The sequence below is a fragment of the Megalobrama amblycephala genome, linkage group LG20 (assembly GCF_018812025.1).
Source record: "Megalobrama amblycephala isolate DHTTF-2021 linkage group LG20, ASM1881202v1, whole genome shotgun sequence".
Taxonomy (NCBI): domain Eukaryota; kingdom Metazoa; phylum Chordata; class Actinopteri; order Cypriniformes; family Xenocyprididae; genus Megalobrama; species Megalobrama amblycephala.
This window is the reverse complement of record NC_063063.1, coordinates 29,784,225-29,798,758: the sequence shown is the minus strand read 5'-3', so window position 1 is coordinate 29,798,758 and position 14,534 is coordinate 29,784,225. Positions and strand designations below refer to the sequence as shown.

At 34.9% G+C, this 14,534-nt stretch overlaps 2 protein-coding genes across 3 annotated transcripts in view; one reads left to right on the top strand and one right to left on the bottom strand.

The window, feature by feature from the left end:
* Positions 1 to 3,156, top strand: part of LOC125255463 (disintegrin and metalloproteinase domain-containing protein 12) — a 132,585-nt gene extending 129,429 nt beyond the window's left edge. For both annotated transcript variants that reach the window (XM_048170749.1, XM_048170750.1), the window contains one exon: positions 90 to 3,156. In XM_048170749.1, coding sequence (XP_048026706.1) covers positions 90 to 159 — 70 coding nt within the window. In that variant the 3' untranslated portion in view covers positions 160 to 3,156. The remainder of the gene's footprint in view (positions 1 to 89) is intronic.
* Positions 2,992 to 14,390, bottom strand: fank1 (fibronectin type III and ankyrin repeat domains 1). The gene is given in 12 exon segments (XM_048170758.1): positions 2,992 to 3,225; positions 3,303 to 3,347; positions 6,114 to 6,191; positions 7,089 to 7,229; positions 7,303 to 7,374; positions 7,376 to 7,469; positions 10,160 to 10,225; positions 10,343 to 10,417; positions 10,755 to 10,836; positions 11,423 to 11,547; positions 11,848 to 12,013; positions 14,275 to 14,390. Coding segments are annotated over 12 exon segments (1,005 nt in total). The 5' UTR covers positions 14,288 to 14,390; the 3' UTR covers positions 2,992 to 3,177.
* Positions 14,391 to 14,534: the final 144 nt, after the last annotated feature.

Below are 14,534 nucleotides of genomic sequence, written 5' to 3'. Positions count from 1 at the left end.
CGTCCCCATGGAATAATTGACGACGGGCTGTTGAATTATTAGAAATGAATGCATTATTTTCTATAATTGTTTAATTGTATAATTTGCAGGCCTCCTCCTAAACAGCCGCCCACCTTGCCGAAGCCTCACTTCACAGCCGGAGTGAAGTTCAGCAGCTGAGAGCCGGACCGAAGGGATTTCGTCCCTGGAGACACTCGCTTTTTGCACTATGAACCTCTGTGGGACACGTCGTGTGTCAGAGTCCTGATGTTAGGGGTGACCTTTGACCCCCGCGGTGCTCTCCCTCTAAACGGTGCTATGAGTCCAAGCTCAGGTACATGTCACGCGTTATTTATGTCGGTTACGAGCGTATTTATTTGAGCACAGTGCACTGTGGTTGACACTTTCTCAATCGTAGCAATCGGTGGTTCGCCCACGTTTACCTGATGTTCCTTTTGTTGTTGTTGCTATTGTTGTTGTTTTGACCTTTTTCGACTGTGTACCAGCAGAGAAAAGAGAAGACGTGTTATATCTGTGAACACGAACCACATCGTGTGGACGCTAAACTGGATTGAAACCAGATTTAAATGGAAACGTGAATTGGGAGTTGTGCTTTGCTAATGGTTCTGAGTCTGTGATGTCATTTGGTATATGAAAAGGGCTTTTTAACAATTTAATATGATTTAATAGCCATTTTTATTATATATTTCAGACATGATTAAACCTGAATTAGGATTGCAGTCATACTTAAGGGATGTTGATGGAACATACATTTGATCTCACTAAAACATGTCCGGGTCACATTTCACCCCAAAGTAAAAGAAAAAAATAACTAAATTAAAGGTTAGTTTTGAGTGAACTAACCCTTTAAATTTAGCATAAAGAAAAATAGCTATTTTAAAAAAGTTTTTTTTTTCCATTGACATTTTTTTTCAAGTATTTTCCCCCTTATATTCTCATGACTGTAATACATCTGAATATTTTCATTATTTGTTTTTTATTTGAATTATTATCTATGTATTATTACTGATATACATTCATTATTAGTGCATTAAAAAATACTGTATATCAGGAATGAGAATCATAATAGATAATTAGAATTGAAAACAAAATATTCAAATTAGTTGTTTTTTTGTATTTAAATCAGAACAAAGCAGTAAAACTAATACTATCAACAACAAAAAAACTACCATGATATATAAATATTAGTTTATATATATATGCATTAATTGGAATTTGAGCGGAAATGACAATTGTCATGGAAACTTAACGTTCTTAATACAGAGCTTCATTTTCTTTTCAAGTCATCTTTGTTTTTATAGAGCTTTATACAGTAGAAATTGTTTCAAAGCAGCTTCACAGTAATATAAGGAAAGTAACAGAATTAAAGATGCAAACTTCATCAAATAGATAGATTCAAATTCTGTCTTTACTAGTCTCTGAATTTATTCATGCTAAAAAAATCCAATATATAAATATTTTTATGCTAAATTAAAAAAATCTGGAAAATTATCGGGGCAGGATGATGCTCATTACTGTATTGCAGTAATGAGAAGTTGGTTGGAAAATGTGCTTAAAATATCTCAGTTCAAACAATCATAAGGGTCCTTAAAACAGGCTTCATTGTTATAAAAAAAAAAAAAAAAAAACTCTTGATTATTCCTTTTGATTTTGAGGTGAAATATGAGCTGGACGTGCACAGAGGGGTTTATAGTACTGTGCAGCTGAATAATGTTCTGAATTCACTCCATTTCATATGTCTAAATGAGTGAAATGAACACATTATACGCACCAAGCCCAGCTTTTGTTGATTTCAAAGCATTGTAAGAAAGATGTTGTAATGCAGTTGTGTTCAGATAGACAGTTCACTCAGGAGATCCCAGCTTTGAGACCCGCATGTGCTTACTGGAAATATCTGAGAGACAGAAAGCCAAGCCCTGATTTCATGGCCATATGTTCATATATGTTCTTTGAAAAACAGTTATTGTGGGAAATGATGAAATGAATTACATTTGTACTATTAAGGACTTTCGATCTTGTCGACCTAAATAATGTTGCCGCATGGAGCATTATAACTGGATTGTGGTTAATGAAAACAGACATATGAATCCTTCTCTAAATATTCCCAAGATCCCTTTGGTCTCCCTCAAACACGCTGCGGTCAGTGGGTTTGTGTCACTGGCAAAGTTTCATGGCGATTTGTCAGAGTGAATGAAAACACTGCACTACAAGAATAGGATGTGCACAAAAGATTTAAAAATAGGGGTTTAGGAGTGATTATGGTCATGAATTACTGTCAATGGGGTCAAAATTACAACCAAGTTCAAACTGGCTTTGGCGAGTAAATACTTTTCTGGTAACTTTTTGAGAAACCACAACATCATAAATGTTTTATTTGAATAGGAAGAATGATAGTCTGATGAAAAAGATGTGAACAAGACATGCAATCATCGTTCATGACTCTGTTTTTGGGTTTTGATGTTTAACCGAGAGTTTGAGACTCAAAAATATACACTCTGATGTTCAAAAGTTTGGGGTTAGTAAGATTTGTCTCTTACTGACCCCAAAATGTTGAATAGTCATGTACTTTAATTAGAAATAATAGTTTGAAAGGCTGGAAATAAATAAATGTTGGTTAAATTTTACCCTCCATTGGCAGGTGAGGTAAAAAATTGATGTTTGGCACTGAAACTTCAGTATTTGTCGCCACTGAGCCATTTGTGATCTCAAACGTGGGTCTTTTAGGCCTGTATACTGGACACCTTATGAGTGCCATTATTTCTCATTGTTTACATTGTAAATTCATCTTCATTCACTGTACATCTGAAGTGTCCTGTTGCCTTTTACAGTGTTAAACCACACAGTGCATTACAGTAGAGACTGTTCAGATCTAGACGCTGACTGATTATATACGATGATCACGTGTCTCTAGGTTAACTGCCTTGCTTGTTTTAATCACAGTTATCATTTACTATTATTCAATCATGTTGTATCCGCACTCAGTACATCTACTCATGTAACGTTCTTTTTATTCAGTGTCACGGGTGTAAACTGCTTTTTTTTAAATGATAAATCTTCAATTAATCAAGAAATGTGAAATAAGATACTGTACGTTGATGTCTGCAACACAAATAATGGTCGGCATAAAGGGCAGCGCTAGTAAAGTTGTTTATGAAACCGATGTGTGGTGTCTCTCATTTAGTCTGACATCTCTGACTCCTCATCCAGCAGCAAACTGATGATATTCTGAAAGAAAAGATAAAGAAATATAATCAATGATCTAAATACTTGCACAAGCTGTATGAAGAAGAATGGTGATTTACCCCTCTATCAAATGCTTTGGCCATGTCCAGAGCGTTAACGCCAAGCTAAAACCCAAAGAAAGAGTCCAGTCAGAGAGATGAATCCAGAAAATGTGCTTCATGATTAGAGGATAAGCCAAGAGGAAAATTGTATAGCTCAGGAGACTATGGAAGCTTGTTTCTGCCATGCAATGAAAAAAAAAAAAAGTTATTTGCAACTTTTTATCTCACAATTCTTACTTTTTTTTTCTAAATTGCAAGATATAAATCAGAATTGCGAGATATAAAGTCGGAATTGCGAGATATAAAGTCGGAATTGAGAGATATAAAGTCGGAATTGCGAGATATAAATTCGGAATTGCGAGTTATAAAGTCAGAATTGCAAGATATAAAGTCGGAATTGCAAAATACAAAGTCGGAATTGCGAGATATAAAGTCAGAATTGCGAGATATAAAGTCGGAATTGCGAGTTATAAAGTCAGAATTGCAAGATATAAAGTAGGAATTGCGAAATATAAAGTCGGAATTGCGAGATATAAAGTCAGAATTGCGAGATATAAAGTCAGAATTGCGAGATATAAAGTCAGAATTGCGAGATATAAAGTCGGAATTGCGAGATATAAAGTCGGAATTGCGAGATATATAGTCGGAATTGCGAGATATAAAGTCAGAATTGCAAGATATAAAGTCGGAATTGCGTGATATAAAGTCGGAATTGCGAGATATAAAGTCGGAATTGCGAGATATAAAGTCAGAATTGCAAGATATAAAGTCGGAATTGCGAGATATAAAGTCAGAATTGCGAGATATAAATTCGGAATTGCGAGTTATAAAGTCGGAATTGCGAGATATAAAGTCAGAATTGCAAGATATAAAGTCGGAATTGAGAGTTATAAAGTCAGAATTGCGGGATATAAAGTCGGAATTGCGAGTTATAAAGTCAGAATTGCGAGATATAAAGTCAGAATTGCGAGTTATAAAGTCTGAATTGCGAGATATAAAGTCTGAATTGCGAGATATAAAGTCGGAATTGCGAGATATAAAGTCAGAATTGCGAGATATAAAGTCTGAATTGCGAGATATAAAGTCGGAATTGCGAGATATAAAGTCAGAATTGCAAGATATAAAGTCGGAATTGCGAAATATAAAGTCGGAATGGCGAGATATAAAGTCAGAATTGCGAGATATAAAGTCAGAATTGCAAGATATAAAGTCGGAATTGCAAGATATAAAGTCGGAATTGCGAGATATAAAGTCGGAATTGCGAGATATAAAGTCAGAATTGCAAGATATAAAGTCAGAATTGCAAGATATAAAGTCGGAATTGCGAGATATAAAGTCGGAATTGCGAGATATAAAGTCAGAATTGCAAGATATAAAGTCGGAATTGCGAGATATAAAGTCGGAATTGCGAGACATAAAGTCGGAATTGAGAGTTATAAAGTCTGAATTGCGAGATATAAAGTCGGAATTGCGAGATATAAAGTCAGAAGTGCGAAATATAAAATCAGAATTGCGAGATATAAAGTCGGAATTGAGAGATATAAAGTCGGAATTGCGAGTTATAAAGTCAGAATTGCAAGATATAAAGTCGGAATTGTGAAATACAAAGCCGAAATTGCGAGATATAAAGTCAGAATTGCGAGATATAAAGTCGGAATTGCGAGTTATAAAGTCAGAATTGCAAGATATAAAGTCGGAATTGCGAAATATAAAGTCGGAATTGCGAGATATAAAGTCAGAATTGCGAGATATAAATTCGGAATTGCGAGTTATAAAGTTGGAATTGCAAGATATAAAGTCGGAATTGCGATATATAAAGTCGGAATTGCGATATATAAAGTTGGAATTGCGAGATATAAAGTCGGAATTGTGAGATATAAAGTCAGAATTGCAAGATATAAAGTCGGAATTGCGAAATATAAAGTCGGAATTGCGTGATATAAAGTCGGAATTGCGAGATATAAAGTCGGAATTGAGAGTTATAAAGTCGGAATTGCGGGATATAATGTCGGAATTGCGAATTATAAAGTCAGAATTGCGAGATATAAAGTCAGAATTGCGATATATAAAGTCGGAATTGCGAGTATATAAAGTCGGAATTGCGAGATATAAAGTCAGAATTGCGAAATATAAAGTCGGAATTGCGAAATATAAAGTCGGAATTGCGTGATATAAAGTCGGAATTGCGAGATATAAAGTCGGAATTGCGAGATATAAAGTCGGAATTGTGAGATAAAGTCGGAATTGCGAGATATAAAGTCGGAATTGCGAGATATAAAGTCGGAATTGCGAAATATAAAGTCGGAATTGCGAGATATAAAGTCGGAATTGCGAAATATAAAGTCTGAATTGCGAGATATAAAGTCGGAATTGCGAGATATAAAGTCGGAATTGCGAGTTATAAATTCGGAATTGCGAGATATAAAGTCGGAATTGCGAGAATTAAAGTTGGAATTGCGAGAAATAAAGTCGGAATTGCGAGAAATAAAGTCGGAATTACGAGATATAAATTCGGAATTGCGAGATATAAAGTCGGAATTGCAAAATATAAATTCAGAATTGCATGTTATAAAGTCGGAATTGCATGTTATAAAGTCGAAAGTTTTTTTTTCATACTATGGAAGTCAATGGCTACCATCAACTGTCTGGTTACCAACATTCTTCAAAATATCTGAAGAAAAAAACTCATACAGGTTTGGAGAAACATAAGGGTGATTAAATGATGACATAATTTGTATTTTGGGTGAACTATCCCTTTAAATCAAACATCTCAGTTTGCTCTCTATTTGATCTCATTGCTGTCTGGTTTTGCTTATGGGAGGTTCTGACCTTGTTCTGAATGTTTGAATCAGCTCCTTTCTCCAGAAGCATTTTAACGAGATGCTCATGATTATTCAGCACTGCCACCTGAAAAATAAACATGTTTGTTTATACACGTTATGTCCTTCAAATGAATGAGCTTAAATTATTATATACGTACACAGACACATAAATACACCCGCTAGCTTTATTATTCATATTAAACACTTAAAATATAAAAGAAACATTTTTATATGCTAAATAACATCCAAAATAGTCTTATTTAGACTGGTAATTGAGGGGAGGCCGGGGCTAGTTGTCACTAAAATCAGTGTTATTTTAGTATTATAGTATTTATTCATATTTTGAATTAGCATTTTTTTTTTTTTTTTTTAGTAGTTTTCATTTTAGTTCAAATTTTAGTAACTTTATGTGCTTTTGCCATTTTTAATAATGCTGTTTTTTATATCTCTATTTAGCTTTTTATTTTTTTCAGTTGTAGTTTTTGTAATTTTAGTACTAAAACATAAACTTGTATCTGTTACTTGCCAAGGCAACATTTCTAAGGTGTTCATCTGATATTTATGTTTTAATTCAGCTTACCGAAAACAATCTTTAATAGCTTTATTTTTAGTTAATAACAGCACTGCTAACTATGAGGTTTTGAGTCAGAAAAATTATCTTTTTACATGAGATAGTAGTAAATATTTAAACTAACACATTATTCTCAAATTAGTTTCAATAAACAGCAGGTTTCCTATTGTGACAACATGCCCCGCTGTATGATCAACATGTGAACAGTGTACAGTGAACAGTTTTTTCCTGGGCAAAAATGGTGGAAATGTTCAGTTTTCAACACAATACAAATAGGTTTGTGTTTTTACAGGAATTAACTTTCAAAAATAGATCTAAATATGCACTTGATTAAAAAGTGTGGCAACTAACCCCGTCCTCCCCTGCTTGTTTAGTGGTGTATTACAAGTGGAGTACAGTTTCAGTTCAGACCATCAGTGGTGTTTTCCCGTCTTTGTCCTTTACATTAACATCAGCACCAGCACTGATTAACAGTGAAGCTACAGCCGTGTCTCCGCTCATAAGCGATACGATCATGAGAGGAGTCCACAAGTCGCTGTCTTGCACATCAGCCTAAGACACAAGAGAACATTATGTGCAGTAAATCAGGTACAACTAAAATTAAATATGTTAATCATCCTCTCACCTCACACCCGTCCTGTATGAGGTACTGCAGGATGGGCAGGTGTCCTCCAACTGTGGCCCAGTGCAGAGCGCAAGCAGCCCGATCGGTCTCGAGAGGTCCAGGACGCACCGCAGCCGCGCAGGAACTTCACCACGTCCAGGTGCCCGTGAAAACACGCGAGCATCAGGCTGATCACACACACACACACACACACACACACACACACAAGGCCAACATGTTCATACTCGTGCCCCAGTAAAATATTAGCCTTCTGATAAATCCTTATGTGTCAATGAAAATTACTGTGGAAGCTTGTTTCCGGCACAGAATAAAAAAAAAATAAAAAAAGGTAATTGTGACTTTTTATCTCACAGTTTTGAGTCTTACTTTTTTACTCACACTTGCGAGATAAGTACAAACCCGATTCCAAAAAAGTTGGGACACTGTACCAATTGTGAATAAAAACAGAATGCAAAGATGTGGAAGTTTCAAATTTCAATTTTTTATTCAGAATACAACATAGATGACATATCAAGTGTTTAAACTGAAAAATGTATCATTTTAAGGGAAAAATAAGTTGATTTTAAATTTCATGGCATCAACACATCTCAAAAAAGTTGGGACAAGGCCATGTTTACCACTGTGTGGCATCCCCTCTTCTTTTTATAACAGTCTGTAAACGTCTGGGGACTGAGGAGACAAGTTTCTCAAGTTTAGGAATAGGAATGTTGTCCCATTCTTGTCTAATACAGGCTTCTAGTTGCTCAACTGTCTTAGGTCTTCTTTGTTGCATCTTCCTCTTTATGATGCACCAAATGTTTTCTATGGGTGAAAGATCTGGACTGCAGGCTGGCCATTTCAGTACCCGGATCCTTCTTCTACGCAGCCATGATGTTGTAATTGATGCAGTATGTGGTCTGGCATTGTCATGTTGGAAAATGCAAGGTCTTCCCTGAAAGAGACGACGTCTGGATGGGAGCATATGTTGTTCTAGAGCTTGGATATACCTTTCAGCATTGATGGTGCCTTTCCAGATGTGTAAGCTGCCCATGCCACACGCACTCATGCAACCCCATACCATCAGAGATGCAGGCTTCTGAACTGAGCGCTGATAACAACTTGGGTTGTCCTTGTCCTCTTTAGTCCGGATGACATGGCGTCCCAGTTTTCCAAAAAGAACTTCAAATTTTGATTCGTCTGACCACAGAACAGTTTTCCACTTTGCCACAGTCCATTTTAAATGAGCCTTGGCCCAGAGAAAACGCCTGCGCTTCTGGATCATGTTTAGATATGGCTTCTTTTTTGACCTATAGAGTTTTAGCCGGCAACGGCGAATGGCACGGTGGATTGTGTTCACCGACAATGTTTTCTGGAAGTATTCCTGAGCCCATGTTGTGATTTCCATTACAGTAGCATTCCTGTATGTGATGCAGTGCCGTCTAAGGGCCCGAAGATCACGGGCATCCAGTATGGTTTTCCGGCCTTGACCCTTACGCACAGAGATTGTTCCAGATTCTCTGAATCTTTGTATGATATTATGCACTGTAGATGATGATAACTTCAAACTCTTTGCAATTTTTCTCTGAGAAACTCCTTTCTGATATTGCTCCACTATTTTTCGTCACAGCATTGGGGGAATTGGTGATCCTCTGCCCATCTTGACTTCTGAGAGACACTGCCACTCTGAGAGGCTCTTTTTATACTCAATCATGTTCCCAACTGACCTAATAAGTTGCAAATTTGTCCTCCAGCTGTTCCTTATATGTACATTTAACTTTTCCGGCCTCTTATTGCTACCTGTCCCAACTTTTTTGGAATGTGTAGCTCTCATGAAATCCAAAATGAGCCAATATTTGGAATGACATTTCAAAATGTCTCACTTTCAACATTTGACATGTTATCTATATTCTCTCAATTCTGGCACAGTCTCCAACTCCGAGTTTATAACTCACAATTCTGATTATTTAATTTGCAATTCCGAATTTATAACTCACAATTCTGACTTTTTTCCTCAGAATTCCAAGTTTATCTCACAATTCTGACTTTTTTCTCGCAATTCTGAGTTTATATCTCACAATTCAGACTTTTTTCTCGCAATTCCACGTTTATATTTCGCAATTCCGTCTTTTTCCTCACAATTCCAAGTTATATCACACAATTCTGACATTATTTCTCACAATTCTGACTTTTTTACTTGCAATAGATATCAATAAAATCATAAACTCATAAAATCATAAACCTGCAACTCCAAGAATAAAAATAGCCAGTTATTACTCAGATTTGTGAGGAATAATATCAGAATTGTGAGATAAAAAGCCACATTTTCCCTTTTTTATTTTTTATTCTGTGGCGGAAACAAGCTTCCACACTATACCATAGATTACTGTATACCAACCTGAGAAGCATTTTCCCTGGCAATAGTTCAGCCATCATATCATGCACATTTTCTGTAGGCTGTTAAGATTCTAGATTTGCGAATAAATCCCTCCTTTGATCTAACTGGTCAAACAAGTTTGCAAAAAAGTCTGGAACTGTTCACGATTCAGTTTGATTCATTCAGACAGTTCACTCAAGCACTGAATCACTTCCAGTGATTTCTCGCATAGAAATAACAGGATACTTTATAAGACAGAAAACAAAAAGAGTGAAAAATTGTTTCAACTACAATTTATATTAGAAAACATTACTTGGAAATGTCTTTTATCGTTTGACAGTGATGCAGATCATTAAAGTTCTACTGCATGTAAAACCAATTTATATCCACAACAAAACAAAAAAAAGAGTATCAAAACATGGGAACACTCAAGTACAGAAAGTCTAGAAATGCTCCTGGTTCATAACATGCGAAATACAGTTGAAGACACAAGAAAAAACTCACCTGTCTTTGCCACTGTTGTTTTTTCTGTTAACATCTGCGCCATGATGCACCAAAATCTGAACTACACTAGAACACAAAACACAGATAGATAGATAGATAGATAGATAGATAGATAGATAGATAGATAGATAGATAGATAGATAGATAGATAGATAGATAGATAGATAGATAGTCTATTGTTACCTAGTAAAGCCCCTCGATACGGCGATCATTAGAGGCGTAAAGTCCAGCTTGTCAGGAACGTCCACGATGACCGTTCTACAAGAACACATAAACATGTGTCTCATTTCTTAATCTCCAGATTCCCAGGGAAAGCACGTAGTGATTGAAATAGCATTTAATACACTAGAACAGATGACTTACAAAATGTAGGAGGAAAAAGTTCAAATCATAACACAAACTAACTCATATATAGCAACATTTTTCGATCTCTAGACCTGAAAAGTCACGTAAATGCATTGGTCATAAAGACTCTTATTCAATTAATTTTATATATTGCCTAGTTTTTGTAAACAACAACAACAACAACAACAACAACAACAAAACAGGTTGAGAATGGCTTCACTGCCGAAAGCATGATGTGAATGAATCTCACCTGGACTGCAGCACTCGATGGAGCTCCACCTCATCATTCCTGAGGACGGCATTGTGAAGATTCCTCCCGTTCAGAGGCTCCTCTGAGAAATCACAATCACACACACATGTTAATTTCATTGATTTACATTTAATAACATGGATTTTCCAACTGTTGGAATCTGGAAATGTCCCAAAAGGAGGTTTTGTCAGATTTAGTTAACATTCAAGGACAATTTTGAACACTCTTAAAAATAAAGGTTCCAAAAAGGAGTGATGTCAAAAAAGAACCATTTTTGGTTCCCCATAGAACCTTTTAGTGAACAGTTCTTAAAAATAACCTTTTTTTAGTGTAAAAGTATTAAAGTTATCTCAATATCCATCTGCATTCTCATTCTTAATAAACTTTTCTTTTGTAATCTTCATTTTAAAGGCCATGTAATATGGTACAAATCCATAGATATAATGTGGCTCCGTGTTCAAATTGTTGAATTTTACTCATTTTCTATAGCAACGGATATTAAACATCAACCTCTATTCAAAACCATAAACTTGTCAGGAAGATAGGCCTACATTGATGACATAAAATTTGAAAGCATAATAATCTTTGAAATTTCAGCCAATAAAGCATTTTTTTTAAACATTGCCACTTAAAAGTTGATGAATGTGAGTTATGTTTTGTGTCCTTACTTTCTGTTGAAGCAGAGATTGATGGGTAATATCGTTGCTGACCAGACGGCCACGTGACCTTCAGTCTGAATGTGTAGGTAGTTTTCGGTTCTAGATTCTCCACCGTGAAGCATGTGCTGTACCCCCTAAACATGTCATAAACATTCACAAAATACAGCCTGGATTTTCTCACAACTAACAACCCAGACAGCAACATAGTCTGGCTCACATCTGGTACATGTGGATTATACGCGGACCAGATGTGGGCCGGATCTGTGCCGACACTATGTTGCTGTCAGGGAAGGAACTGTTGCATGATAAGCTCAGCTGTCTGTAGCGTTCACAGAATATTCTTTTAGGAGAACAAATAAGCATTTAAAGGTCGTCTATTAATCAGAGCTGTTAAATAATGGTTATAAATAGTCTGTTGTGAGTGCAGGTCTCACTTGTATATCTCTCTATATGAGTTTTTCCCGGCGTTCTTCTGTTCCAGGATGATGCAGGTCCACTGATCCGGTGGGTCGGTCCATCCGTGTTCTCTTGTCCAGGTGAGCTCAATGCTGTGATGGCTCACCTGTCCGACAGTCAGAACCCCAGACCGCTGCTGCACACCTGGACACGCGGAGGAGGAATGTGATCATGAGCGTCACGTGCAACATTCTACCACTAGATGGCGCCATTCCGTTTTTTAAAGCTGGGTCATTCTACAGAAACGTCCACTTTTGGTATGACAAAATGTCTTAAAATATATTTCTTTTTTTAAATTTAAACTTAGACCACATTATTTAAACTTGGACTTTATGAATACACATAAATGACAGCTTAATGATTTTTATTTTTTTTTGTCATTTATTTAAAGATTGCATGTCCCCTTTTTTTGTACTGGTGTTACCTTACTACTTTGGATTTGTAAACATTTTTATGAAATATTATTTCTCAATTTTTTCTGCACATTCATCAGAGTTACAGATTAATAATAATTGCAAAAAATAAATAGTTATTTCTTTTAATCAGGTTAGTTAAAAGTGTGTTGTGAGTTAATTCAATTGCAACCAGTATTTGCTATAACAATAAAAATCTGAAAAACAGTTATAAACAGTAATTGCAATCCTTTAAATCTTATTCTTAGTGTCAGAATTCAATTAATGTAAAATTATTATCATGTCACATATGACATTTTATTTAAGTGACAGACAAAAAACAGTAACACCAGTGACAAAATGAATCCAGTGATGTATACATAAGACCAAAGATCCTTAATTTTTCAACTAGAATTAAGTAGTTGGACTAAATTTTTCTGTTCAATAAAAGACATCGTTGACACTTATGAAAGCAGATAAAAGATCATAAACAACATTTAAAACTAAAGTCGCTGCACTGAATTTCCATCCCCTTAATTTGCCATATCCAAAGGAGGATTAACAATGAGAAAGAAAAGTTAGAATCATGTAATCGTTTTTATGCAAAATCTAAATGAATAGCTTTAAATAAAGTTTATCTATAAACGTAACACCAGTGACGGTGACACCAGTGATATTTTCATAAAAAGGTAACACCAGTGACAGTAACACCAGGACATTTTTCATGAAAAGCATTTTCAATGGCTGCTGCAAGGAATCAATCCACATGTTGTGAATCATGATATATTCACTAAATTAAGTAATTTAATCCATTTGTATTCTAGTTTTTATAATTCCCCTGTAGGACACACCGACTTCAACTAAAACATATGAAAATATGATTTTATAATTAAAATAGTCTGAAAAGAGATAGACTTTCCATTGGCCCCAGACCAGGAAATAGAAAGAAGGAAGCAAGTGATGTCATCAGTGTGATTTTTTTCTTTCAAAATAAGAGATTTTTGTTAAAGGTAACACCAGTGACACAACACCAGGGACCACTACATTCATTAAAATATGTATAATATTTATTTAGCATTTGGTTTTTTATGTCATTTACATTATATATTTGATAGTTATGCATACATTATTGTATTTAAAATGGTAGAAAAACCTGTTTGTGAGCTCAAAATAAAGCACTTTCCCTCTGTACATGACTGTGGGGACGAGCACTTCTGTGGCGCTTGAAATTTTTATAATTAATTAAAAAACAAATATTGCCACATTGATGGCTCAACAAGGTTTCATTGTTCAAATAACATATTGTTTCATATTAAAATATAAAAAATTGTAATCCTAAAGTGTTTTTTAAGTGTAATATTTCTGTAAAGTCTAGGGACAGAAAAGTGGACGTTTCTGTAGAATGACAATGATAATTAAAAATTAAACAGATCAATAATTTAGTGAAATCTGCAGCTGCAGATTTCACTAAATTATTGATCTGTTTAATTTTTTTCTGTTTCAAAACGATGAAATGCAGCTGCACAAATCACTGATGATTTTAACTTTTTAAAAATTATGAACCCATTTTTTTTTAAATAGTTTAATATTGTTATTTTTAATATTATTAGTATTAATTTATTTATTTATTTGTATAATTATGTATATTTTATATTTCGTTTTGAGCCACCTTACCATAAAAATTGCCTGTTGTAGTTTTTGTAAAGACATTCAAAATGCATTTTGGTAACATGCTATGAACTTTGTTTTTGTTTTTTTTCAAACATCAATATTTAGGCTAAACTTCGATTTTATGACAAATGTTGTACAAATATACCAAACAGTCTCTCAAATCATTTTAAATAATAATAATAATAAAAAAAAAAACACATATCAAACACAAACACTCATATGTAGCTATTATATTACTAGCCAAATACATAAATTGTTAGATATTTCAGAATTATTAAGCATTTGACTGGCGAGCCTTACTTACAAATGGGTAACCAGAAATATGGTCACATGTATGTTTACCTGCAGGATCCATTGGCAATATGAATCCTAAAAATCAATAAATAAAACGATCCCAGTGATTGTTTTGAGAGGCTATATTGCTCATTATATGTTACTGTTGCTATAGCAACACAACTAAACACTGATCTTTTCTTAACATTTGATATAATAGGCCTAAGGGAGGCCGGGGCTAGTTGTCACATTTTTAGTGAATATTTCTCAGTGTAGGTATATTTTTATTAGTCTATATTATGATGATGGTGATTATTATAGAGCATTTA